General features: G+C 62.6%; 3 protein-coding genes across 6 annotated transcripts in view; 1 reads left to right on the forward strand and 2 right to left on the reverse strand.

Annotated features, from left to right (window-relative positions):
• The window catches only part of RPA1 (replication protein A1), a 6,282-nt gene extending 1,042 nt beyond the window's left edge, over positions 1-5,240 (reverse strand). The window contains exons 1-5 of the mRNA XM_070731636.1: positions 5,158-5,240; positions 5,016-5,066; positions 4,569-4,647; positions 3,741-3,849; positions 273-361 (exon numbers count right to left, since the gene is read on the reverse strand). Coding sequence (XP_070587737.1) covers positions 273-361; positions 3,741-3,849; positions 4,569-4,647; positions 5,016-5,066; positions 5,158-5,193 — 364 coding nt within the window. The 5' untranslated portion in view covers positions 5,194-5,240. The remainder of the gene's footprint in view (positions 1-272; positions 362-3,740; positions 3,850-4,568; positions 4,648-5,015; positions 5,067-5,157) is intronic.
• Positions 5,241-5,362: 122 nt separating this feature from the next.
• Positions 5,363-18,228, forward strand: SMYD4 (SET and MYND domain containing 4). Its single transcript, XM_070735527.1, is given in 13 exon segments — positions 5,363-5,515; positions 5,600-5,771; positions 7,841-7,930; positions 9,141-9,500; positions 9,502-9,647; positions 9,649-10,125; positions 10,127-10,224; positions 10,323-10,505; positions 11,898-12,061; positions 12,193-12,325; positions 12,976-13,092; positions 13,534-13,657; positions 14,081-18,228. Coding segments are annotated over 13 exon segments (2,367 nt in total). The 5' UTR covers positions 5,363-5,375; the 3' UTR covers positions 14,244-18,228.
• On the reverse strand, positions 14,427-22,703 carry SERPINF1 (serpin family F member 1). Of its 4 annotated transcripts, XM_070735534.1 has the most exons (9): positions 22,390-22,701; positions 21,704-21,975; positions 16,495-16,577; positions 16,110-16,317; positions 15,852-16,010; positions 15,525-15,728; positions 15,291-15,433; positions 14,936-15,146; positions 14,427-14,803 (listed from the first exon to the last, which is right to left on the reverse strand). In XM_070735534.1, exons 3-9 carry the CDS (start codon positions 16,567-16,569, stop codon positions 14,544-14,546), a joined length of 1,260 nt encoding a protein of 419 aa, XP_070591635.1. In that variant the 5' UTR covers positions 16,570-16,577; positions 21,704-21,975; positions 22,390-22,701; the 3' UTR covers positions 14,427-14,543. The 4 variants fall into 4 exon arrangements, with proteins under 4 accessions (XP_070591635.1, XP_070591633.1, XP_070591634.1 ...); XM_070735532.1 differs by having other exon boundaries at positions 14,936-15,433; positions 22,390-22,703; XM_070735533.1 differs by lacking the exon at positions 21,704-21,975 and having other exon boundaries at positions 22,390-22,702.
• Positions 22,704-23,565: the final 862 nt, after the last annotated feature.

A 23,565-nucleotide genomic window follows, 5' to 3' on the forward strand; every position in this document is an offset into this window, starting at 1 on the left:
AAGGGAAGGGAGGGAGGGGAAGAATGGAGGGAAGGAAAGGAAGGAGGGAGGGGAGGGAGGGAGGAGGGAAAGGAGGGAAAGGAAAGAGGGAAGGGAAGGAAGGGAAGAATGGAGGGAAGGAGGGAGGGAAGGAAAGGAAGGAGGGAAAGAAGGGAAGGGAGGGAAGGAAGGAAGAATGGAGGGATTCTCCCCCCCCTCTGCAAAATACATCAGGGCCAAAGGCAGCTGCCGAGGGCCAGAGAGCAAAGGGGGGGGGAAGGGGGGGGTGTTACCTTCGGTGTAGGGCACTGGATTTCCAATCTTGGCAGGGACTGCATGACCCGGCCGCAGAACCTCCATTTCCATCAAGACCACCACTCGCCTGCAAAGACAAACACACGAGGGGGGGGGGGCGCTCTAGGGGGGCTGCTGGAGATCCCGGGCAGCCCCACCCCCCGGAAAACTGTATGCTCCCCTCTACGTACCCCCACCCTCCCCGTTAGCCGGAAAGCCCCCCCCCATGGGCCTCTTCTTCTCTAAACCGGGGGGGGTGTGGGTGTTCTTGTATGACTGAAGAGGGACCCGCTGACTGACAGCCTTGCAGAGGAGGCCGGACTGGGGGGCCGTGGTGGAGTCCCAGGTTCCCTTTTGCATCTGGGCCCGCCCATCAGGCATGAGCTCCTCCTGGCTGGCCCCACAAGGGAGACCCACAGCCCCTGCCGTCTGGCTTCTCGGCCGGGCACGAGGCCAGGGGGCCCAGGATAGTCAGTCCCTCTGAAATGCCCCCGCGACCAGGAGGGACCCCAGGCGCCTCTCTCAGCAGGGCCAGTGGGGGGGGGGGCACGACTGCCCCAGCAAAAGAAGCGGCGGAGGGGCCAGGCAGGGCCAAGGCGGTCAGACTGGCCACCAGAAAACACTCGAGTGGACGGAGAGCCAGGCTGAAGTCAGAGCCTCAAGAGCTTGTCCTCATCTTACGACCGCAGCCAGAATTTCTGTCACTAAACGAGGCAGCTGTGAAGTGACCTCTGCCCCAGTTTGTGACTTTCCTCTGCCAGAGTGGGGGAAGAGAATCCACGAGAGTTGAGTGACCCCGGCCTCCCCCTTGACCTCGCTTGTCAGGTCACAAACCGTGGGAACCCTGGCCAAGCCCTTGGCCACTTTTCTGGTGCCACCGTCACCCTGCGTGGCCCCTCCCTGTTAGGGATGCCTTCAAGCTCTCCCCCCCCCCCGATCCTCCCTCCACCCCCTGGGGGGGGTCTGCCTGGCAGAGTCTCTGGAGGGCGGTGAGGACCCCCCCCTCCTGGCGCCTGAGCTGCCTGCCCTCCTCCTCCTTCTCCAAGACCCTCCCGATCTGACAGGCAGGAAGTCCCGCCCCTCAACTGTGGGCTTTGCAACGGGCCAGAGGGGAAGAGCCATGTAGGTGCAGGGGCCGGTTGTGCTCTCCCACCGCAGGACCCAAGGGAGACCGGCACACAGCCCCTTTGCCTCGGCCCCACACTGACCAGTGGGCAGACCCGCAGCCCTGCCCCGGCGTCTACCGCTTCACGGTGCTTCCCACAGCCTCTTGCCAACCCCGACCGTCGGGGGTCCCCCCTGCTGAGAGCTGAACCGCTGGACTACAGCTGCCGGTCAGCAGAAGCAGCTTGCAGGGCTGCGCTCTCACCACCCCGGCTCCCGAGGGCAGCAACAGTCCATGCGCACATCCTCGCCTGCACCGGGGCACCACGGGGCCTGGCCCTCCACGGAGCCCCCTGCCCAGCGCCCCTCCCCACTGAGCTTCGTGCTGGGTGCGGGAGGGGCCCCGGTGGCTGAGCTTCCCCCCCTCGCGGGATTCCATGCCCTCCCTCTCCTGATCCCCACACCAAAAACCACCCCACCCCCCTCCACCCCCATAGTAGGGGAGCCGCCTGCGATGGCCCCTCTGGTGCCCCTGGAGTATCCTTCCCCACCCACGTGGGCCCCAGCCCTGACCCACACTGGGCTGCCTCTCTTCTCTTGTGCTGACCCCTTGAGCCAGCTGCTGCGGGGGGCCCCTCCTGGCCAGGCCCTGCCTGCTCAGGGGACACTCAAAGGCGAGAAGAGAACAGCATCTGCAGCCCCAGGGGGGTCCGGGGCCGGGTCTATAGGGCCAAGAGCGGGGATTCCCTCCCGCTTGCCGGACTGGCAGGGGTGGCTGCCTGGGACCAGCTCTCTTAGCGGCCCCATCTTGTTCCCCTTCCTTCTGCGCATGCCCAGGAGCCGGTTCTGTGAACGAGGGCCCCCGCAGCGCCTGGGGAAGCCCACCAGTGGCCGGAGAGTCAGGCCCCCGCCCGGGGCTCAGGGTTGATCTGCAGGGTCCCTGGGTGGGGCTCTCTGATCCCGGCCGTTTCCTGGTGCACGCTCCACCCCCCCCCTCAGCTGGGGGGACAATTTTGGCCATAACACCATAAAGAAAGACGCTGAGTGCAGAGAGGCCCAACCAAGGGAGGGAGGGGGGCGGGGGGTGGTGGTCAAATCCGGTCCAGCGAAGGGAAGGGCCAGGGGGGTCAGGAGAGCGGTCTCCCAATACTGGAGGGGCTGCCCTGGAGGGGAGGAAGGGGGTCAGGCTATTGCCCAAAGCACCCGGAGGCCAGACCAGGAACGATGAAATAGCAGGAGCCTTTCGAGGAGGGTCTGGAAGTGGGGCCGGGCAGTGGGGGTGGACCCTCCCTTTGCTTGGGTGCCAACGGGGCCCTGCGTCCTCCTCCTTTGGTCGCCCCAAGGGCCTTGCAGGAGTTGGGAGTGGACATGTGGGGCCCTCGGTCCGTCTCTCCTGCCACCAAAGTTAGTTTGAACCCAAGTTTGTAGCCAGTGTGTGCATATGTCCCCCCCCCTCCAAAATGCAGTGCCCTCCCTCCCCACATGTGCACAGGCCCCACTGAAGCCTCTGGGTCTAGGCCCCTTTTCTGCCCTCCGCAGGGGTCAGGGAAGCCTCCAGATCCCGTGCGTGGTGAGAAACAGGCCGGACGGGCTCACTGGAACTCAGGCCTGTTGGGTCCATTTCTCACCCTCCAGAGTCCGGGGGCTTTTCTGGACGGCCTCCCCCCGCCGTCCAGGAGGCCGAGAAACAGCTGGCCATCAGGCACATACCCACCAGAGCGGACGCAGGTCCAGGCCTCACGTGCCGTCCGATGGGGCTCTAGGCATGGGCCACTTGTGGCAGGCAGGCCCCAGGCTGGCCATCCCGGGTGCAGGGCCTCCTGCTCGGGCAGCTGGATTGGATGACCCACAAGGCCCCTTCCGGCTCTCCTAATCTGCCGGGGGCCCTGCGTCCTCTTTTGATGGCCCCGAGGGCCTCGCAGGAGTTGGGAGCCTTCCTCCCATGAGGGGCCCCTTTTGTGCTGCCCTGGGTCCGGAGGCTGCCCGCCTCTCCTGCCACCAAAGTTAGTTTGAACCAAGTTTGTAGCCAGCTGGTGAGGAGCTGCAGCCGATCGCCAGAGGCCAACGCCAGCCCTGCTTCTCCGCCTTTGGGCCTCCTCACCTACTGAGGGGCCAGAGGGGAGTCGTTGGGGGGCCTTGGTGGCAAAACTCCTGGCAATTCCGGCTTGTTATTCTGTGACAAAATAACAAACATCTCCTCTAAAGCAGGGGAGAGCTGCCCCCCGCTTCTCCCCTCTTTTCTCGCCCTGTGTGTTCAGGAATGATGCACTGACTGGCATGGACAGACGAAAATAAGGCCCCCGAGCCCCCACTCCCCACGGGAACACTGGGGGACCCCGCTTCCTTCCAGATTCAGCCGTTACCTTCCATCCTTCAGAGTGTTCACAATGAAGCGGTTGATCTGGCAAACGGCATTTGCGGTCAAGCTCTCGTCATCCACCAGAGAGTTCAGCTGTGTGGCCAGCATAAAAGCTGCAGGTGGAGGAGAGGCAGATGGGGGGACATCAGCGGCCAGAAGGCGGGAACCGGTCACTGGTGGCGTTTCACTTCTGGTCAGATGAACGGACGGGGTCGAAGTGCAAATCAGCTCCTCATTTTGCAAGACGCGTTTGACCGAACGTTTGCAATACAATTTGTGGCACTTCTGGGTGGGTCTCCATCATCGGAAGGGCCACCTGACCACCCGCTTGGTAACCTCAAGTGGCCCTGTGCCGAAGCCCCTCTGTGCACTGAAGACCCCCTCTTCCCCCCTAGCTAAGCCCCCCTCCCCCCCGGAACAAGGAGCCCCCAGGAGCGCTGGGCTGCTCTGTGCAAGGGGCCTCGGGGGCCCGACTGGGGCTGCCCTGGTGAAGAGGCCCTGGGCCCTGGCTGAGCCAAGAGCTGCTCTGCCCGGAGCTCTCCCCCCACCCCACCCCCAGGCAGCCCCCAGCCCTCCTGGCCAAGGAAACAGTGGGGTTAACCCGTCTGAACTTCATGTAACGTTTGGGGGCTTGAACCTCTCAGCAAAGCAGGCAGCGGCGGCAGGAATCCAGGGAGGCGCCGGGGCTGAACCCGAGTTCTTTCCAGGCGATACGGACGGTCCCCGAGGCTGCTATGCCCCCCCCCGCCCCCCGCCCCCCACAGAAGCAGGTTTCCCTGACAGCCACGTGCCCCTCCCCCCTTGCCCTCCCCCCGCCCCCCCGGGGGCTCACAGGAGAGGGTGTGGACGCCGTCACTCATCAGCAGCCGGTAGCGCGGGGGCCCGTTCCCGGTGGTGATGGGGCGGATGGTCTGCGGGGGAAGCACACGGGGAGGGGGCTCAGCCAGCGGGAGGGGGCCCAGGGCAGACCCCCCCCACTCGAACGCAACGCTGCGAGGACCCGGGCGGCCCCTGACTGACGGCCACGAAGCCCCCCCCGGCTGGGCCCGGCAGCGGTCGAGGGAGCGGGCGCCGTTGGCGGGTGAGGCCGGGCTGAAGTGGGCCTAGCTTCCCCCCGAGACCCCCCCCCGTCCAGCAGAGGCCGGGGGCCAAATTCTGGTCAGGGGGCCGTCGTGTCTGAGGGGGGCGCCGCTGCGGGGGGGCGCTTATTCCACGTGCCTAAAGGGGCGGCCGCAACTCGAGGACCGCCTCGGGACGGGGGGGGGCGGCTCCTACTCACGATCAGCTGCAGCACCGGCCGCTCCACCGCCTCCGCCTGCACCAGCATCGCCTGGGAACGGGGGGGAGGGGGGAGTCAGTCACTCAGTCGGGAACAACCCTCCCCCCCGCCTCCCTTCCCTTCCCCCCCCCGGGGCCCTCACCGCGATGGCCCCCTCGCTCAGCCTCGCCGCCGCCATGCCGCCTCCCGACTGCGCCTCCTCTTCCCGCGCGCGCGTTTCAGCCCCGCCCCTTTCCCCTGCCTCCCTCCCCCGCTGCAGCAGCGCGGCCCCCGATTGGTCCTCCCTCCTCTTCCTCCTCCACTTCCGGGCGCTCTGAGCCCCGCCCCTTCCCCGTCCCTGGCGCGGGGCATGCCGGGAGGATGGAGCTGCTGCCCTGCGCGGAGTGGCGGGCGCGGGCGGGGCGCCTCTGGGAGTCTCTGGGGGCGCCGGGAAGGGAAGGGCTGGGCCGCGCGCGGTCGCCCCGGGAGACGCTCCGCCTGGCCGCCCCCGCCCTCCTCCGGTGAGCGCCCCCGCCCTCCGCGCCCCCTCCCCTCGCCCCCCTCCCCTGGCCCTGACCCCCCCGCTTCTTCTTCTTCGGCCGCAGGGCCCCCGGGGAGGAGGAGGCGGAGGAGAAGGACGGAGGGGGCTGCCTGGCCCGCCTGGCCCGCCGCCTCTCGGTGCGGAAGGAGCCCCGGCTGGCCGAGCCCTGCAGGCAGGAGGGCAACCGGCGGTTCCGGGCAGGCGACCACCGGGGGGCCGCCCTGCTCTACTCCAGGGTAAGAAGCCGGGAGCCCCGCCCTTCAGAAGCGGGGGACTGGGGGGGACTGACCGAAAGGCCCCCCCCGGTGGCCCTCAGTCCTCGGCCCCTAGCGCCCCCCCCGCCTCTGCCCTGGGAAAGGGGGCCCGGAGTGGGGGGGGGGGTCGGCCGCGTGCTCAGCCTCCAGCCTGGGGGGCTCCCCCCTCCTCTCTTGGGGGGCTCCCCCCTCCTCTCTTGGGGGGCTCCTTGGAGTCGGTGGGGGCCCCGGGTTCACTCGGCAGCCAGAGAAATTGGAGAGACCAGTTCCCTCAACGACCCCTGGCAGCAAGGCGGCAGGAGCCGTCCAGCTCTTCCCAAGGGGGGGAAGGTGGGCACCCAGGGATCCTCTGGGCAGTGACCTTGACCCTCCGGACCGCTCTCCTCTCTGCCATTGGCCGGCCAGGCTCTGCGAAATAAGGTGGCCCGCAAGAGACTCCACAGAACGCTGGGCCAGTGCCAAGGCGAGGCGCAAAGCCCGGGCGGTGAGCACCCCCTGCAGTGGAGGCCTCTGCCGCCTGCGCACGGATCTTGCTCCGGAGGAGGCTCTCCAGCTGCCATGGGGACACGGGGCCTGTTGCCTATCAGGACTTTCCCCCCTTCACTAAAACGGGGTGGGCGCATCCAGCCCCACAGGCGGGGATGTTGATAGTCAGGCTCCAGACCCCTCCCCACCTGTGTGTGGTGCCACAGCTTTGACAGACCCAGGTGGAGGGCTTAACCTGACCTCGGCCCTTCCTGTAGGCCAGGGGTCCTCAACCTTTCTAATGCCACCAGTGCCCTTAATACAGTGCTTCATGTGGTGGTGACCCCCAACCATAAGTCTAGCGCCAATTCTCCCAACTGAGCTTGAAGCTGATTGGCAGGAAGGTCAGAGGGACACGCCCACTGCAAACGCCTAACTGGTCGGATTGTAAAACTATGTTTCAAGGCGCCAAACACCAGGGGCAATTGGTCTTTTCCCCCCAGGGTCTTCTTAGGCGACCCCTGTGAGACGGTCGTTTGACCACCCCCCAGGTGGAGAACTGCTGCTGTAGGGTGTGTGTGTGTGTGTGTGTGTGTGTGTGTGTGTGAGATTGTGGGCCAGCCCCAGACACACGTCGTCACTTGTGAGCGGTTTCCTTTACTGCTCCTCACCCGCAGACAGATGGAAGCCAGTGGCCCAGGTGACTAATTGGTCCTGGGACCACGATCACCCAAAATGACCAGGACCAAACACGTTTTTCCCATCAGAGGTTGTGACACCAACACGTTTTAGCTCATGCGTCGCGTACTGGCCCAAAACTGTCACGTCAGAATGCGTGGAGCATCAAATCGGATGATTTTCCAAGCAGTTGGGAACCAAGGTGCCATTGCACTTGCGCCACTGTGGCCCTTAAGCCTCTTTCTCCCATCTGACCAAGTGTCGCCCTCTCTGCCTTCTGGAGTCCGTGTATTGGGAGGGCAGCCTCCCTCTCCCTGGCCAAGCGCAAGTCCCAGGATTCCCCGGCCAGCCTTCTGGGAGTCCACGTCCAGCCACCTTCCACCAGCCCAGGGCGAGAAAGACGGCTTCAGTCTAGTGGCAGGAGCTCTTCCCAAGGGGGGAGGGTGGGCACCCAGGGATCCTCTGGGCAGTGACCTTGACCCACCGGACCGCTCTCCTCTCTGCCATTGGCCGGCCAGGCGCAGCGGTGGAAGCCCACCAGCTGTTTCCCCCATTCCGTTCGTCTTTCCTGAGAAGTCTCAGGCGGTCAAATCTCGGGTGGGCCCCTCTGACCCGTGCTGCAGAGTGAGCGCCCCACGTCGGGGCCCCTTTCACCATGACCCCCATCACCTTAAAAGTGGCCACCTGCTCCGTTTGGGTGGCTCCCAGTGGAGACACAGGGAAACCAACGACACCAACTGTGAGGCCAACGTTCGCAAAGCAAGGAGGGAAACCACACAAGGGCAACAATCTGAATGGAAAGGGGGGCCAGGGGGCGCAGGCGGAAGGGGTGGAGCCGGGAACCCAGACCGCCTTCCACCCCCGTGCCCCCTTTGCCCCACCCGCTCCTCTGCCTTTGGTTCTTGCAGGCCCTGTGCCACGCGGAGGCTGGCGGCCCAGAAATGTCCCTCGCTTACGCCAACCGCTCGGCCGCCCTCTTCCACCTGGGCCACTTTCAGGTGAGTCTCATCGGGGGGTGGGGGTCTCCCCGCCCGGTAAAGGTGCCTTGTGCTGCCCGCTTCACAGCTCCTGTCTCTGCAGGGCTTCCAATGACGCCAGCTGCTCTTCACAGCCGGCCAGTACTGGGGGGGCCATGAACAGGGGGGGGTAGGAAAGGCCACTCTTAACGCTCCCAGAGGAGCCCCAAGGACATCCGGCCCGGAACAGGGCCCGACTGCATGGCCACACCCAGCCTGGCTGGAATTGGATCGAGGGGGGGGGCAGCGTGAGGGGAGGCCCCTAAGCCAGAGGCAAAGGAGGCTCCCCCCCCCCCCGCTGCCACACCCAGCTCTCGTCCACTGCTTCCGGTCCTGAAAACAGTGCATGGCCTGGCAGCCTGGGGGTTCCGGACCCCCCCCAACACACACACTCTCTCTGCTGTAACCCACCTTCAGTGAACTCCTCCCCCTTTCTAAATGCCTTTATTAGTTATTTACATTTCACACAACAAAAAGAAAATGTAAACACACAGAGAGAAGGGGGGGGGAAGCTGGAGATGCACAAACAACACAACATGGTCACACCTTCTGCCTTACGACACAACCTACATTGGTCCCACAGACATCGACACCCGCTCTGTTGCTGGACCTTGTTATTTACAGCCTGTCGGTGTCTCGTTTCGTTTCCTGATCTTGTGACGTGCCAATCTTCTTAAATGCCCTTCAACTGCCCCTGCGTTTCTGGCCCAGTGGAGCTGCAGCCTTTCCCCACCGTAGCAAGGTCAAGATATCTGGACTTCAACTCCCAGAATGCCCCAGACAGCCCGGACCCTCTGCAGACAGACACGGGGCGGGGAGAACTTTGCAGGGGGGGGACAAGCTCAGCCTAGTGGGTGCACACACACCACGGGCCCTTCCACTAGCCGGGGGGGCAGGAAAGAGGGGAGGGGGCTGCAGGGGTGGGAGGGCTGAGTGAGGGAGTGGCCCCCGTTTCTGCAGCCTTTCTATTTTTGCCATGGTTGTCCAGTGAATCGGCTTCTCCCTTGCCAGGGGTCATGTGACCGGGAGTGGGGTGGGGAGGGTTATGGGGACAGTGGCATGGGGGCTGATTGCCCCTCCCGGTGAGTGCCGGTGTGAGTCTCTAGGCCAGAGGTCTGAAGCCCAGAGGGGGGTGGGGGGGTCTTGCCCGCAAGTGGGGCTGAGGAGCCCATGCCTTGCCCCCTCCCTGCAGGTCTGTCTGGAGGACATCGGCCGGGCACAGCAGGCGGGGGGCTGCCCGGAGAAGCTGCAGGCCAAGATCCAGCTCCGCAGGGCCGAGTGCCTGCTGTCTTTGGGCCGGCTGCAGGAGGCGCTGGACACCCTCCACCGCCTGCAGGAGAGCCTCCCTGCCGAGCAGGGGCCAGAGGCTGCCCACCATCGGGCACTGCTGGGCCGGCTGCATCAGCTGCGGGGCGGAGCCGCTGCTGCTGGTGGTGGTGATGTGCGGGGGGGCCCCTCCCTGTGCCCTGTGCCTGCCGTGCCTGGCCAGACCCCCCCGGACCCACCGGAGCCCTGGGAGGAGAGCGGGCGCATCGCTGGCGCCTCGGCGGCCCGTCAGCCTGGGCTTTTCCTGCCACAGGGGGCGCCACTTGATGGCCGCCCAGGTTCTCTCTCCCGGGCAGCTCCTGGTGAGGGAGGTGGCCTTTGCCAGCGTCCTGTGTCCCGGGCAGAGCCTCCTGCTGGAGGGGGACCGGCCAGGCTCTGTGGGACGGTCCGGCGGCCAACCCCGACCTCCACTGTCACCACTGCCTGCGCCCGCTGCTGGCCTGCGTGCCCTGCCGAGGGTGCAGCTACAGCCGGTACTGCCGCCCCGCCTGTGCCCAGGAGGCCTGGAGCAGCTACCACTGGGCGGAGTGCGGCCTCGGGGGGCTGCTGCTGGCCCTGGGCGTCTTCTGCCACCTGGCCCTGCGGACCGTGCTGGTGGCCGGCTTCTCCCAGGTGAAGGCCCTGGTCACCCAGGCGCAGGAGGAGGCGGAGGGCCTGCCCATCCCTGGCTGCGAGGCCGACGGGCGCTACGGGGGCTCCTACCGGGCCGTCTTCAGCCTCCTGCCCCACACGGAGCGGCACAGCCCCGGCCTCCGGTTCCTCTACGGGCTGAGCGTGGCGGCCTTGTGCCAGGCGCTGGAGGGGGCCGGCCTGGAGGCCTGGATGGCCACGGGGACCGCGGACGAGGAGGAGGGCCCCCCCCGCGCTGGAGGTCGTGGGTGAGGCCATGCTGCGCCACGTCCTGCAGCTGCAGTGCAACGGCCAGGCGGTGACTACCCTGCGCCCCTCAGGTCAGTTGGGGTTGCGGCCATGTGGCCCCTCAGGGGAAACCGGAGCTGCGGGGGTTAACGGGGGCCCTCCAGCTTCTGCCCTCTCCTTTTCCTCCCAGGAGCCGAAGACGGGCTGGTGTCCGGCAGTGCCCAGGTACGTGTGGCCACGGGATTCTTCCCAGCCCTCAGCCTGCTGAACCACGCCTGCGACCCCAACACCAGCGTGGCCTTCAGTGGCCGCACGGTGGAGGTCAGGGCCCAGCGCCCCGTTCCCTGTGGGCAGGAGCTGCTCCACTGCTACGGTGAGTGGGTGGGTAGGGGTGTGTGCAGACCCTCCAGGCATCCCCCGAGGGAGAATCCAGGACACCCCCTCTCTCCCCTGGCTCAGGACCCCTTTGGTGGGGAAGCTGTGATGGCTCCGAGAGGGAGGGGCTGGCCGGAGGTTTTATTGACACAGTCGGCTGTCCTCTCGTCCACCTGGTGCCCCGGATGGCGGACGTAGTGGGAACGTTGAAGGAGCCCCGGTCGGTCCTGCTGGCCAGAGTAGCCTTGGGAGCCCAGGGGGCCATCGGGGTTGGGGGGCCAAACGGGGCTCCTCGTCCGATTGGGCCCTGCCGGGAGTGGCAGCACGAGTGGCCCAATTGGGCAGAGGCAGGGGGACCCTTGGGGGACCGGACCCCTGCCAGGCGGGGCTTCCAAGGTCAAGACCAGTGGCCGGACAGGCACCCGGCGGGAAACGTAGTGGAGGAATAAGGTGGGCGGCAGTTCTCGGGGCACAGAGAGTGGCCTTCTGCCCCGGCTGGAGACCCCTGGGGGGGGCAGCCCCAGGAGAGTCTGGGAGCCCGCCTGCCCGTTCCTCCCCCATCGGCCGCTGTGGGGCATGGAGACAGCAGCACCTGTGGAGGGGGGGCAGGAGGGTGTGCTCGTCTCTCAAGGGCTGCTGGGAGCCCCCTGGGACACCCCCACCGCGGCTGCTTCAACTCTGACCGGACAGGCTCTGAATTTGTGGTTCTGGTTCCCATGAATTCTGCTCTGGCCACGAGTTCAAGAGCTCAACACAAACAGGCAAAAGAGTCCATATTTCCATGGGCATCAGTGTTGCACTTCTGCCCCCCCCCCCCTCGGTCAGACGAGCAGCCCCTGGGGCGACAGCTGTGCCTCGCGCCCCCCATTAAGGGCGGGCATTCCCCAGAGGTGGGCTGGCCGCCCCCTGCCCTGCCTCCTCGGCCAGAATTGGGCCCCAGCGGGTGAGGAGGAGGGCAGCCTTTCGCCCCGATGCCCCAGCTGCCTCTGGAGCGACCGACTGCCTGGCGAATGGATGGGACGTCTTTCCTGGGGAGGGGCGGGGGGGGTCTTGTGCTGGTTAAGGGCAGACTGTTGATGAAGAGCAAACTCTGCCCCTCCCCCCCAAAAAGGTATTGGGATATTGGGAGGATTGAGAGAGATGTGCACAGCTGCCCCACTCAGCCGTTCCCGGTGACTCTGGGGGGCTGACAGAAACCCCAATAAAGACCCCACTCATTTACGCCCTCCCCCCCAGTGATAGCAACCAGGGCAGCCCCTTCCTTGGTGGGCTCCGTTTTCCCCACGTCCCCAGTCCCATCGCCATAAAATACCCCCCCATCTGCAGGGAGCGGGGAGCCACCACGAAGAAGGCCCTTTTCACCAACAACCCCCCCCTCCCTCTCCTGCAGGGCCTCACAGGTGCCGGATGGGGGCTGGCGAGAGGCGCAGGTGTCTCCTGGCGCAGTATTTCTTTGAGTGCCGCTGCCAGAGCTGCCTGGAGGAGCTGCAGCCCAGCGAGACCCCTGAGCCGTCCGGCCTCTTCTGCTGCCCCACCTGCCAGAGGCCCCTGCAGGTAGGTCTGCCCAGGCGCCTCTCTGCAAAGCCCCTCCCTCCCCCCCCTGCCAGCGCTGGGTGCGGAGTGCCCGGCCGTGGGAAGCGCTTGCCCCCCACCCACCCCCCGCAACGTCTCTCTGGTCTTTGCAGGGGAGGGGCCTCCTCCGGTGCCCAGGGGAGACCTGTGGCCGCCTGGTGCCCGAGGAGGACGTCCAGCGCCGGCTGCTCCACCTTCAGGCCTTGACCCAGTTGGCCGAGGAGCTCCTGGAGCAGGGCCAGCCAGGTGAGGCCCCTCTCCCGACCCTCTGGCCTGGGGGTCCTTCAACGCAGGGGCTGCAGGGCCACCCCCTCCCCAGCCGTGCAGTCTCCCCAGGGGGGTGGGAGGGAGGGAGGGGGAGGGGCTCTCTTTCCAGAGCTGTCAGAGGAAAGCGGGCAGCAGGAGGGGAGGGGCTGCTTTCCCCCCAGCAAGTAGGAAGGGCGGGGCCATTGGGGGAGGGGGCGCTGTGGGAAGAGCCAGAGCCTGGGATGCCCCCCCCCCCCCACACCCTGCATGGTTGGGACTGGAAACAAAAGGCGGCTGGGGGCTCTGGGGCCTCTTCGCCTCGCTCCGGCCTCCCCCCCCCCCCCCTCGAGGGAGCTCCTGCCCTGCCCTGAGAACGGCCATTGCAGGGCCTTCCGCTCTCCCTCCGAGGCTGGCCTCCCAGGGTCGCTCCGGCCCGAGTTCGGATTCTGCCCAGAGCGAGTTCCGTTCCCTGCAGCCCCCACCCCGCCATTGAACGGCTGCCCCCGCCTGAAGAGCCTCCGTGCCCCACGCCAGCCCCAGGGGGGGAGGCAGTGGGGGGGGACGACATGTCCCAGAAGGCCGCTTGGCCAGCCCTTTTGCCGGGGCCTCTCGGGATGACCGCTGGCTCTGCTCCCCTGCTGGACGGCCAGGTGGGGCCCTGGAGCGGCTGCAGAGGTGCCGTCAGGAGGCCCAGCGCTTCCTCTGCCCAGCGCACCTGAGGATGGGGGAGATCGAGGACCGCCTGGCCCAGGTGCACGCAGCAGCAGGTACGAGGCCGGCCCCCTCCGCTCCGCCCTCGACTGGCCCTCCGCCACCGGGGGGGAGGGGGAGAGTTCCAGGGACCAAGCCAGGCGGCTGCCAGATGGCACGACCCTTTTCACTCTTCACGTTTGCAGTTGTTGAGTGAATTGCGGGGTCCCCCAGCAAATCCCACTTGTCCCATTAACTTGCTTGCAGGAAACCAGCGAATGGCAGCCACGCGACCCCAGGATGGTCTGCAAGGGGGGGGGGCGGGGGGGGCAGGCCCGTGGCTGGTCGCAAGTGTGAGGATTCCCCCGAAGCCCCCTATTCCCAGGGCCTTCCCTTTGGCAGCTCCAAGAGGCCACGCTAAGCCGGGGGGTGGCAGGGACGGGGCTCACTGCTGACCCCCTTCCCTCCCCCCTCCTTCTTGCCTGCCTGGCTCAGGGCCTTCTTTGCCTTTGGCCCAGGGAGGTGGCGGGAAGCGGCTGGGCACCTGCGCAAGAGCATCCAGGCCGTGGAGGCCCATTTTGGCCCCGCCAGCATCGAAGCCGGCCAGGAGGTCTTCAAGCTGGCCCAGGTCCTCTTCAACGGGTGAGCACGCTGCCCCCCCACCCTTGGGGGGAGGGGAGAGACTTGTATCTGGGTGTTTTGGAAGAGGGGTCAGCCGGGGGGGTCCCTCTTCCCCCCCTTCTTGGGATCCCAGCTCTCCTCCTCCTCTTCAGACTGTGGCACGAGAGGGTCAGTTGAGTGACCTGCAGAGGTGAACTGGGCCCCCTCCGGGTTGTGTCCTCCGGGCTGTGATGCCCCTCCCGGGACCAGCCCTCCCCCACCCCCCTTCTGACAAATGGGAAACCCCCCCCACCCCCACCCCCGTGCAGCCCTGGTCCAGGCATGGGGCTGTGGGCCTCCCAGGTGCCAGCGCAGGGGGTCCATGGGGCACGGGGGGGGGCTGCAGGGCCTTGTGGGTTCCCCTGCTGACCTTTTCCCTCTCTGCGGGGGGGGGGGGGCTGCCAGGCGCTTGGCCCCCGAAGCCCTGCAGGCCACACGGGAGGCCGAGGCGGTTCTGTGGCTGCACCTCGGCACGGAGAGCGACCAGATGCGGGAGCTGCGCGAGATGAGGGCCTGCCTGGAGGGGCTGCTGCGGCCCCCACCCGCCAGGGCAGCCGAGTCCCTGTGAGAGGAACACCCCCCTCCCCTCCCCCCAGTGGGTCTGCTGCTCGGAGGAGGAGGAGGGGGATAGGCTGCTGCTGCTGCTGCCCTCCCGCCCTTCTCTCCCTGCTTCCCCTCCCTCTGCCCCCCCCACCCCCCCACCTGGGTCTCTGCCACCAGCCGCAAGTGGGGGAGGCCGCCTGGGGGGCTATTTCAGGCAGAAGCTCTTTTATTGGACCATGGAAGCAAAACCAGCTGCAGGACACAGTCAAGGACCCCACCCCCTCCCCCCTTTTGCTCCTGCGCCTCGGGGGCCCCGGGGGGGGCTCTAGGCCTGCTTGGGGTCGAGGATCTTCCCGATGAAGAGGAGGGTGCCGGTGTCGTTGTGGTAGAGCACGAAGAGGAAGGGCCGGTCCAGCGCGTAGAGGATGGGGAAGTTCAGCCGAGCGGCCTCCGCCTCCGAGGGGAACGCAGCGCCGGCCCCGTCCTCCCCCAGCTCCAGGGCCACCTTGTGGTGCGCGTGGGACAGGCGCAGGGCCTTGGCGGAGATCTTGCCCAGGTTCGGCGTGGAGAAAAGCGGCTGGAGCCCTGCGGGGCAGCAAGGGACCTCACCACGGGGCTGCGGACTCCGCGGGGGACCCCCCTCATCCCACGGAAGGGCCGGGCCCACGGAGGAACACCCCCCCCTCAGGACAAAGGACCCCCCCATGGGGCACGTACGCATAGCCTGAAGGGCCTCCGCCAGCCCCGTCTCGGCCACCAGATTGAGCCGTGGCACGCTCAGCGCGGCCTGGACAGTCTTGAGCTGCTTGTCAATGTCGTGGACGAACTCGGCGGTCAGGCTCTCCTCGATGAGGGTGAAGTTTTGGGTGGGGGTCTCGGGCAGGAAGAACATGATGCTGAGCCCTCCGGCCAGGGGCAGCTGGGCAATCTGCAGCAGCCGAGGGAGGCAGAGTGGGCGGGGGAGGAGCAGACCTGACCCCCCCCCCCCAATGGGCTGTGGAGGAAAAGGGCTCCCCCCTCTTCTGTCCCAGGGCAAAGGGGCCATTGGAGCCCCCGACCGGCCGTATCTGACCTTGCAGCTGAGCTCAGAGTCGAAGCCGTATTTCAGGATGGCTCTGGGGGCCGACATCATAGGCACCGGGGTGCTGCGGCCTTCGTCCAGGTGGAAGTCCCGGGGCCTGGTCAGCTTGGGATCAAACCTGGTGGCCCACTGCCCTGCGGCCGGAGGGGAGGGAGAGTGGGGGGCTGGGGGACACTGCCGTCCCTTCGGAGGAGCCCCCTCCGGCCTCCCCCAGGACAGACATACCTTTGAAGGAGGCCGCTCCCAGCAGGAGGATGCTGAGCCCGGCTGGGATCTCCCCCAGGAATCGCAGGACCTTCCCGCCCGTCCGCTGCTGCACCCACTGGTTGACCTCCTGCAGGTCCGCCCGGGGGTTCCCGCTCAGCACGCGGGGGCGGAAGCCGTAGGTCCTCTCCAGCTCACTCACAAAGGCCATCCTCATCCTCAGCTCTGAGCGGGACGGGGGGGGATAAGAGAGCCCGCGGTTGAGCCCTTTGGGCCCTGGCACTCCTGCCCAGAGCCCCCCCCCCCGCCACCCACCCACCCCCAATAGGCCCGAGGGGGGGGCTGTACTTCTCTCCATCACCAGGCGGGAGACGCTCTTCAGGCCCTTGCCAGGGGGGCTGCCAAGGCTGCCCAGGAGACTCTTGTAGGTGCTGTGCAGGTGGGCCTTGTCCAGCGTGTCGTAGAAGAGCGCCCGCGAGATAACGTCCTCCGTCCGCTCACCCGCGCCTGCCACAGAGAGGAGGAGGGAGGGGCGCCCTGCCAAGGTCCCCTCGTGTGGGGGGGGATGGTGGCCCCGGGGGGGGGGGGCAGCAAAGGGGAACTCACCCAGCGAGAGGGCCGAGAGGGCCGTGGCGACGCTGAAGGGAGAGAGCAGGACGTTGGCCAAGGGGGTCCGGCCCGACTGCTGGCGGAAGAGGCTGTAGCCGAAGTTGGAGACGGCAGCAGCCAGTTTGTTGACGGGGCTCCGGTAGAAGGGCTCCTCTTCCTCCCCCTCCTCCTGCGGCTGCCCGGCCTCCCTGGGGGGCTCCGGCTCCTTTGAGATACACAGGGCCCCCGCTTAGGGTGGCCCCCTCCCAGCAGCCCCGGGGGGGTGTCAGGGGGGTCCTTCTGCTGGGGAGGAAGGCGGCCCCCCCAGGTGGAATCCCTCAAGCCCCCCCCAGGCCTGACCCAGAAGCCCCTCACTGCAGAGCCCCCCTCCCCCCCAACTGACCTGGGGGCTCCTGTCCTGGCTGTGGCAGGAGACGGTCAGGGCGGCCAGCCCCAGGAGCACCATCAGGACTTTCATGGTGGGACCTGGGGGGGGGGGAGACAGAAAAACAGAGCATAAGGCTGGGGGGGGCAGGAGGTTTTCCGAAGAGACCGCTGGGCAAACTGCCCTGCCTGGGGAGGGTCTCGGCCCTGCTTGGCCCAAACGGGGCTTTTCCCCTGGAGGCCTTTTGCTCCCCCTGCCAGGAGCCCCCCCCCCCCCCCGGTTCCCCCACAGCCTCCGGGATGGGGAGCAACAGGGTTTGGAAGGAGAAGAGCCCCTCTTGGAAAAAGCACCTTTGGGTCCGGTTCTGCCCCCTTTCCCTGGCCCTGCCCCCTTCCTGGTGGGAAGCCAACCAAACCCAACACCCACCCGGCGGGAATGTGCCTGCAGCAATTGTCCGCTCTGGATACTGTTTTTTTTATTTAAAAAATTATTGTACAAAGATTAGAAAGCAGACACATAGTATTGTACATATTATATCATTTTACAGTATAATTATTGTTTGTCAAAATGTACTTACATTCTAAGATATAATTAACAGAGCTGCCCGTACTTCCCCCCCCCCCTCCCTCCCAACTGACCTGCTAACCACCACGTTCTTCTTTTCCTAATTTCATTATAAAATTCCTGTGGCATCAGCGGTTACTAAATATTTGTTCCACAATTCAATTGATCTAAAGCCAGATTGATTTGATCTTAATTTTATATATTGGATTGATTCTGAGAACATCTGATTTATTTACTACTATTATTTCTTCTGATGTCGACCCAATCGTAGAATCTCTTCCAAATTTCGCAATATTTTGATTCTCCTTTGTCTTTAGGTTTTTGGGTTCATCTGCCCATTTCTGCACAGTCATAGATTTTTTTTTATCATTTCTCTTTCTAATTGTGTTTCTTCTTTTTTCCAATTTTGAGCCATTGTGATTCTGATTGCTGTGATAATATGTTGTATTAAATGGTAGTGGTCTTTTTTAAGTGTCTGGTTTATTATGCCTAGAAGAAAGTTTTCTGGTTTTAGTATCAATTTGATTGTAATGATTTTGAAAATCCATATTTTAACCTTTTCCCATATTTCTTTTATTTTGGGGCATGTCCACCATAGGTGGAAAAACGTTCCTTTTTTATTTCTACACCTCCAGCACTTTGGTTTCAAATTTGGGTACATTTTTGCTAATCTGGCTGGTGCTAGGTGCCATCTGTAGAACATTTTTTACATATTTTCTTTATATGAAACAGGTTTTGTAATTTTTCCACATTGATTCCCATTGTTCTAAATATATGTTATGTCCTATATTTTTAGCCCAGCTGATCATGTTTCCTTTAACTATTTCTGTTTCCATTTTATAATCAGTTAAAAAGCTATATAGTCTAGTTATAAAAAAAAATTCTTGGCCTAATATCAATTTATCTAATGTACTATATCTTTTTCCTGAATTCCGTTATCCTTTTTGCCACTTCACCTGGATTTGTGTATATGGCCACCAATCAATAATGATATTTTGTTTTTCCAGTTGTCGTCTTGTTTTGATATTACCTCTCGTCTAATATATGATTATAGTTCACTATATTTTTTTATTTGAAGAATGTTTGGAGGTGCAAGTGCTTCCATGCTGGAACACCATCTTGGTATTTTAATGTAATGCTCTCTCTTAATCTTTATCCATGTCGTCATTAAAGAATCTCTAACTATATGATTTTTAAAGTATGTTGGAACTTTATTTTTCTCATTCCATAGAAATCCATGCCACCCTTGTAGAATATCATGTCCCTCTAAAGCAGTGATGGTCAATCTATGGCAGAGGTCCCCAACCTTTTTAGCACCAGGGACCGGCTTTAAGTTAGACGAGTTTTCCACGGCCCGGGGGGGGGGGGGGGGGCTTTGGTCATATGGGGGTGGGGTTATGGAGGGGTGGAGCTTAGTGACGCAGCCCTCCACACTTCTCCACAGGGCGGGGAGAATCAGGAGGCTCCTTTGGCGGCTGGGGGCTGCCTGGCTTTGTGATTTTGGCTGGGGGGGGGAGTTAGGAAGGTCCTACTTCTCCCCCCCAGCCAAAAATTCAAAGCCTATCTGCTGGATACGGGCGATGAGTGGGACAGAGCGGCGCGGAAGCCTCTTGCAGCAGCTGCCACAGCCACCGGCTTCGGCGCCGTTCGTCCCGCCCATCGCCCGTATCCAGCAGAAGCTGCTGCCCGAGTGCTCTTGGCCTGGGGAGGGTGAGAAACAGGCCATTTCCAGCCCCCAGAGGGCCTCCGGGGGGGGGGAAGCTGTCTTCGCCCTCCCCAGGGATTGAATTATGGGTGTGGGCACTCGCGCATGTGCAATAGAGCTCACGCATGCTCTTTTGGCACCTGAGGGGAAAAAGGTTCGCCATCACTGCTCTAAAGCTAATAACCTTTGATTTTTAACCTCTATCCAGTCTTTTATCCAAAGCAGTATTGTTGTTTGGTAGTAACATTCAAAATCTGGGAGTCCGAATCCACCTGGTTTGGTTTTATCCTGCAACCATTTAAGCTTCATTCTCGGTTTCTTCCCTTCCCATAAAAATTTGGAAATTGTACTGTTTAATTTTACAAAAAAGGCTTTATTTAATTTTACTGGGATCGTTTGAAATAAATAAAGAAATTTTGGTAAGATGGTCATTTTGATTGTGGAAATTCTCCCTATGAGTGAAATATGCAATTTATTCCATCTAATCAATTGTTCTGTCTTTTTTATTAGTGTATCATAATTATCTTTTTTAATTGTGCTACATCTTTTGGTCAGTGTTGTTCCTAAATATTTTACTTTGTTGACAATTTGAATCCCTAAACATTTTTCCAGTACTTGATCTTGTTCTGGTTTCATGTTTTTAGTTATAATTTTAGTTTTCTGTTTATTAATTTTTAGACCTGCCACCTCTCCATATTGTTTTATTTCCCTCATTAAATGTTCCCCTGCTTCTATTGCATCATCTATTGTGAAGACTAAATCGTCCGCATAGGCCTGGACTTTACATTCTTGTTTTCTAACCTTCAAACCTGTGATTTTTGAATTTGTCCTTATTTGATTTAACATTGTTTCAACAGATAGTATATATAATAATGGAGATAACGGACAACCTTGACGTACCCCTCTCCAAATTTGAAATGATTCTGTTAATTCCCCATTAATTATAATTTTTGCAGATTGCATATGGTATATTGTTTGTATCATTTGCATAAATTTGGAGCCAAATTTCATTTTTTGTATTAGTTCAAATATAAATTCCCATCTCAAATTGTCGAATGCTTTCTGCGCGTCTAAGAACACAAGCGCCATTTGTTTCTCGGAGTGTGCCTCATAAAATTCTAGTACATCCAATATCGTTCTTACATTGTTTCTTATATATCTTCCTGGAAGAAATCCATTTTGATCAATGTTTATCCACTTGTTCAAAATTGGTTTCATTCTGTCTGCCGTACTGTGGTTTTTTAATTGTCCCCTTTCGGAAGTGCTCCCCCCCCCCCCCCAGAGCCAGCGGGTCTCACAGCCCAGAGAGAGAAGCCGCCTCTGGTTTATCTGTTTGGTTTTGATGAGGTTCCAAACAAATCCCTAAACTTAGTGGGACGATGCCCAGCTCCTTTTCAGGGGTTGAGCAGGTCGACTCGGACGTTATACTATTTGCGCTCCCTGTTTGTTAATTGCTTTGATGGGGTTTTGGCTTCTCCCCCTGGAAGCAGCGAGTGGCAAAACGAATCAATGGGAGGGTTTTAGAGTCCCGCCCTTCGTCTTGTCACATCTCGGCCCCCCCTCCAGCCCTTAGCTTCCTCCCACGCGGCCCCTTCCCCGGAGAACCCGCTGCCCTGGGGGCTTTTCTGGCTTCGGGCGGGTTTGGTGCTGCCCAGCCGTGTCCTTTTCCCATGCTGGAACCTACGGGCGCTCCACTCAAAGCAACGGGGGGGGGGGAACGTTTCTCTGTGTTGAAGTGAGCCTGGGGGCCTCCACCCCACCCTTTCTAGACGGGACCTCTGAGTAGGCGGGAGGGGCCCCGCTTGAGGCTTCGCCCCCTTGTCCAGTAGCTGCAGGCAAGCGGACATGATCCGTCTCTGGCTTCCGGGCTGCCTCCTGCGCCAGGCGGTGTTGGGGGGCAGACAGAGGCCCCCATTTTCCGGCCATCCCAGGCTTTCCTGGACCAGGGGCAGCAGGTTGGCCAGTTTCCAGCCAGGCTCCAGCTGCCGTTTGCAGCCCCAGGCCTCGCGGGCGTCCAGAGAGTGAACCGTAGCCGAGGGCCTCCCGTCTGGCGCCACCAGAGCTATGTGGCAACAGCAGAAGCCTGCAATTATGGGAGCCTGGTGTCCCCGGGGCAGCCGATGTGTGCAAGCTTCCAATTAACACCAGGGCCGCTGCGTCTGCTGACCAGAGCGGCTGGAGGAGCTGCCGGGAAATCCTCTGGGGGGGGAGATGAGGCCCAAAATAGGCCCCTGTGGCAGAGTGGGTGGAGGCTTCTCTTCGGGCGGGGGGGGGGCTGGCCTGGAATCCTGTCTCGATGACCCTCCTCACAGCCCTCACCAGGCCGGAGTTTCCCCTGGAGCCCCACTGAGCCTCCACATCTGGGCCCAGTCAGCCGGAGGGGAGCCTGGGAGCCTCCATGCGGCCTCCCCAGAAGGAAGCCCAGGCTGGGGGGGGGAGGATGTCGGGGTCCCGAAGCACGTTCCAAGGGCTGACCCAGAGAAGAGGGGGGGCGACCCTATTCCCCAAAGCACCCGAGGGCAGAACAAAGAGAAGCAGATGGAAACGTATGCAGACGTGAGCAACTAAGGAGAGACCTCCTGATTGGGGGTGGGGGGCTCAGCCAGTGGGACAAGCGTGGCTGCCTCCCCTCCAGCACGGGAGGCTTTCGAGACTGGACTGAGCAGCCGCCCAATGTCTCAAGTGGCGCAGAGTCTCTCCTGCTTGAGGCCTCAAGGGCCCTTCCGGCTCTGTCCCAAAGACCCAGCTCTCCCCCAAGGTGGGCTCAGACCCCTGCCCAGGATGCCAGCTGGGCACAAGGCAGAGGTGCACTTGGGGGCCTGAGACTTTGGATGGCTTCTTGCCCCCACCCCCACCCAGCACCCCTTAGTGCCCCCTCTCTCTCACGCACACACACACACAGGCAGGCAGGCGTGGGCGCATGGGCTCCGGCCCGAGGGAGGCAGAACCCCTCCTTACCTTCGGCAGCTGCTCACTCGCTCAGTCTCCAGCGGTGTGCGTGAGGCAGGGGGAGCCTGGCGCTTATAATAGGCTCGGCGGGCGAGAGGAGGCTCCAGTTACAGCTTTGTGGGTCCCGCTTAAAGCAGCCTCCTCCTCGTTCCAAGCTGGCCCTCTGTCAGCCAAGCAAGGGGCCTGGCCAGAGTCCAGCGGATGTTGGGGAGCCAGGACAACATCTGGCCCTCTTATTACGCTCTCTAGATGGTTTCAGTTGGGAAGCTGCTCAGTCGGGGCTGGTTAGCAAAAACGGGAAACCTGGTTGCTAAGGGAATCTGCTCCTGAGCCGACCCAGGACTGCCAGCAAAAACACCGCCTGTTGGGCCTCTGCCTGTTGGGCCTCTGCCTGTTGGGCCGCCAGCTCCAGGGCTGCGGAAGGGAAGCCTTGCTGTGGGGCTGGGCTCCAAGGAGACCCACGGGAACCTGGCGAGGTTGGGCCTGGGGTGAAGGCCTGAGCGCAGCCGCCCTAAGAGCTTCCTGGGGGTCCCTGGCTGCCTCTGGAGAGCTGGAGCATTTGCCCTGATCCCCCTGCTGGCCCTCTCGGGTTGTGGGGCAGGAGATGCACCTGTTTCCCCCCATGGGAAGCGGATTCCCTCCAGCCCTGCCCCCGGGAGACGTCCAAGCAGAAACGCAGGCAGCCCTCAACTTACAACAGTTCATCTGGGGGCCAACTGGGAAAAGTGACTTTTGGAGGGTTCCCACACCTCCGACCGTCGTCCTCACGATCCCGTGGACAAAAGCCAGGAGTTTGGCCCCTGGCCTGCCATCCTGGCCGCTTCACTGTCCTGGGGGTGGTGGGGCTGTCACCTGGCCCTTCGTTGCTGACTTTGACAGCGCCAGGATTTCAGCTTCACAGGCACGAAAGGTCTTCAAAGGGGGCAAAGCCCACCCAGCCACAGAACCACGTAAGCACAGAAGCCGCCTGGAGCTGCCTTGGTCGGGATCCTGCCTTTCTTCCAGGGAAGAAGGTTCAGGGGAGAGACCCCCCCCCGTCAGACGATTGGCCCTCAGGCCCCGGACTCCCCTCCCTCTGGGTGGGTGGGGGCTTCTGCCCGCCTCCTCTGCTCCTCCACTGGACAGGTCAGCTGCAGTGCCTGGGTGTGTGTGTGGGGGGGTGGAAAGCTGCCTGGGGGGGGCTGGAAGAGGTGGGGAGGGTGGGAAGGCCATTTCGGGCCCTGCTTCTTTGGGGACCTTTGCCACAGCAGCAGCCTACTCCCTCCAATTCAGAGGGGGGGCGTTTGGGGTGGGGGGTGAGGGGGAAAGACTCCAGTGCAGACGGCAGACACTCCATAAAGCCCCCTCGCCCCCGGTTCCAACACCTGCGACAGCCTCCCTCGACCCCCCCCTCCCCCGGTGAAGGCCTCCGCAGCCCTGTCCAGAACTTCGGGCTGTTCTTGTGCCCTGCCCAGGTGGGCCTCCCTCTCTCGCTGCCCTGGGGAAGGGGGAGGGGTGAGCTGGGCCACACGACTGCCACTCCCCACGCCTTCTTCTGGAGTAGAGCCAGCTGGGGGATTCTGGGAGTTGAAGTCCCTTCCAACCCTTGGTCATTCTGGAGACCGGCGGGACCCTCCAGCCATCGGCCCCTCCTGCCCCTCCCCCTAGGACCACTTAGCCACCAATGGCCGTTTTCCACGGGGTCAAAATGCATGCACTTGGCAAGGGACTCATACGTGGGCCCTTTTTGCGACCCCCCCCCCTCCAGGCAAGCAAAATCAGCGGGGAAGAACCAGGGGACTCGCTCAGCAACGGGGGCTGGAAAGGTCGTGCAACGGGGCAGGCGTCACCTAATGGGCCATGCAGGGTGCAGCTCCCCCATCTGGGAGGTC

The sequence above is a fragment of the Erythrolamprus reginae genome, chromosome 1 (genome assembly GCF_031021105.1).
Source record: "Erythrolamprus reginae isolate rEryReg1 chromosome 1, rEryReg1.hap1, whole genome shotgun sequence".
Taxonomy (NCBI): domain Eukaryota; kingdom Metazoa; phylum Chordata; class Lepidosauria; order Squamata; family Dipsadidae; genus Erythrolamprus; species Erythrolamprus reginae.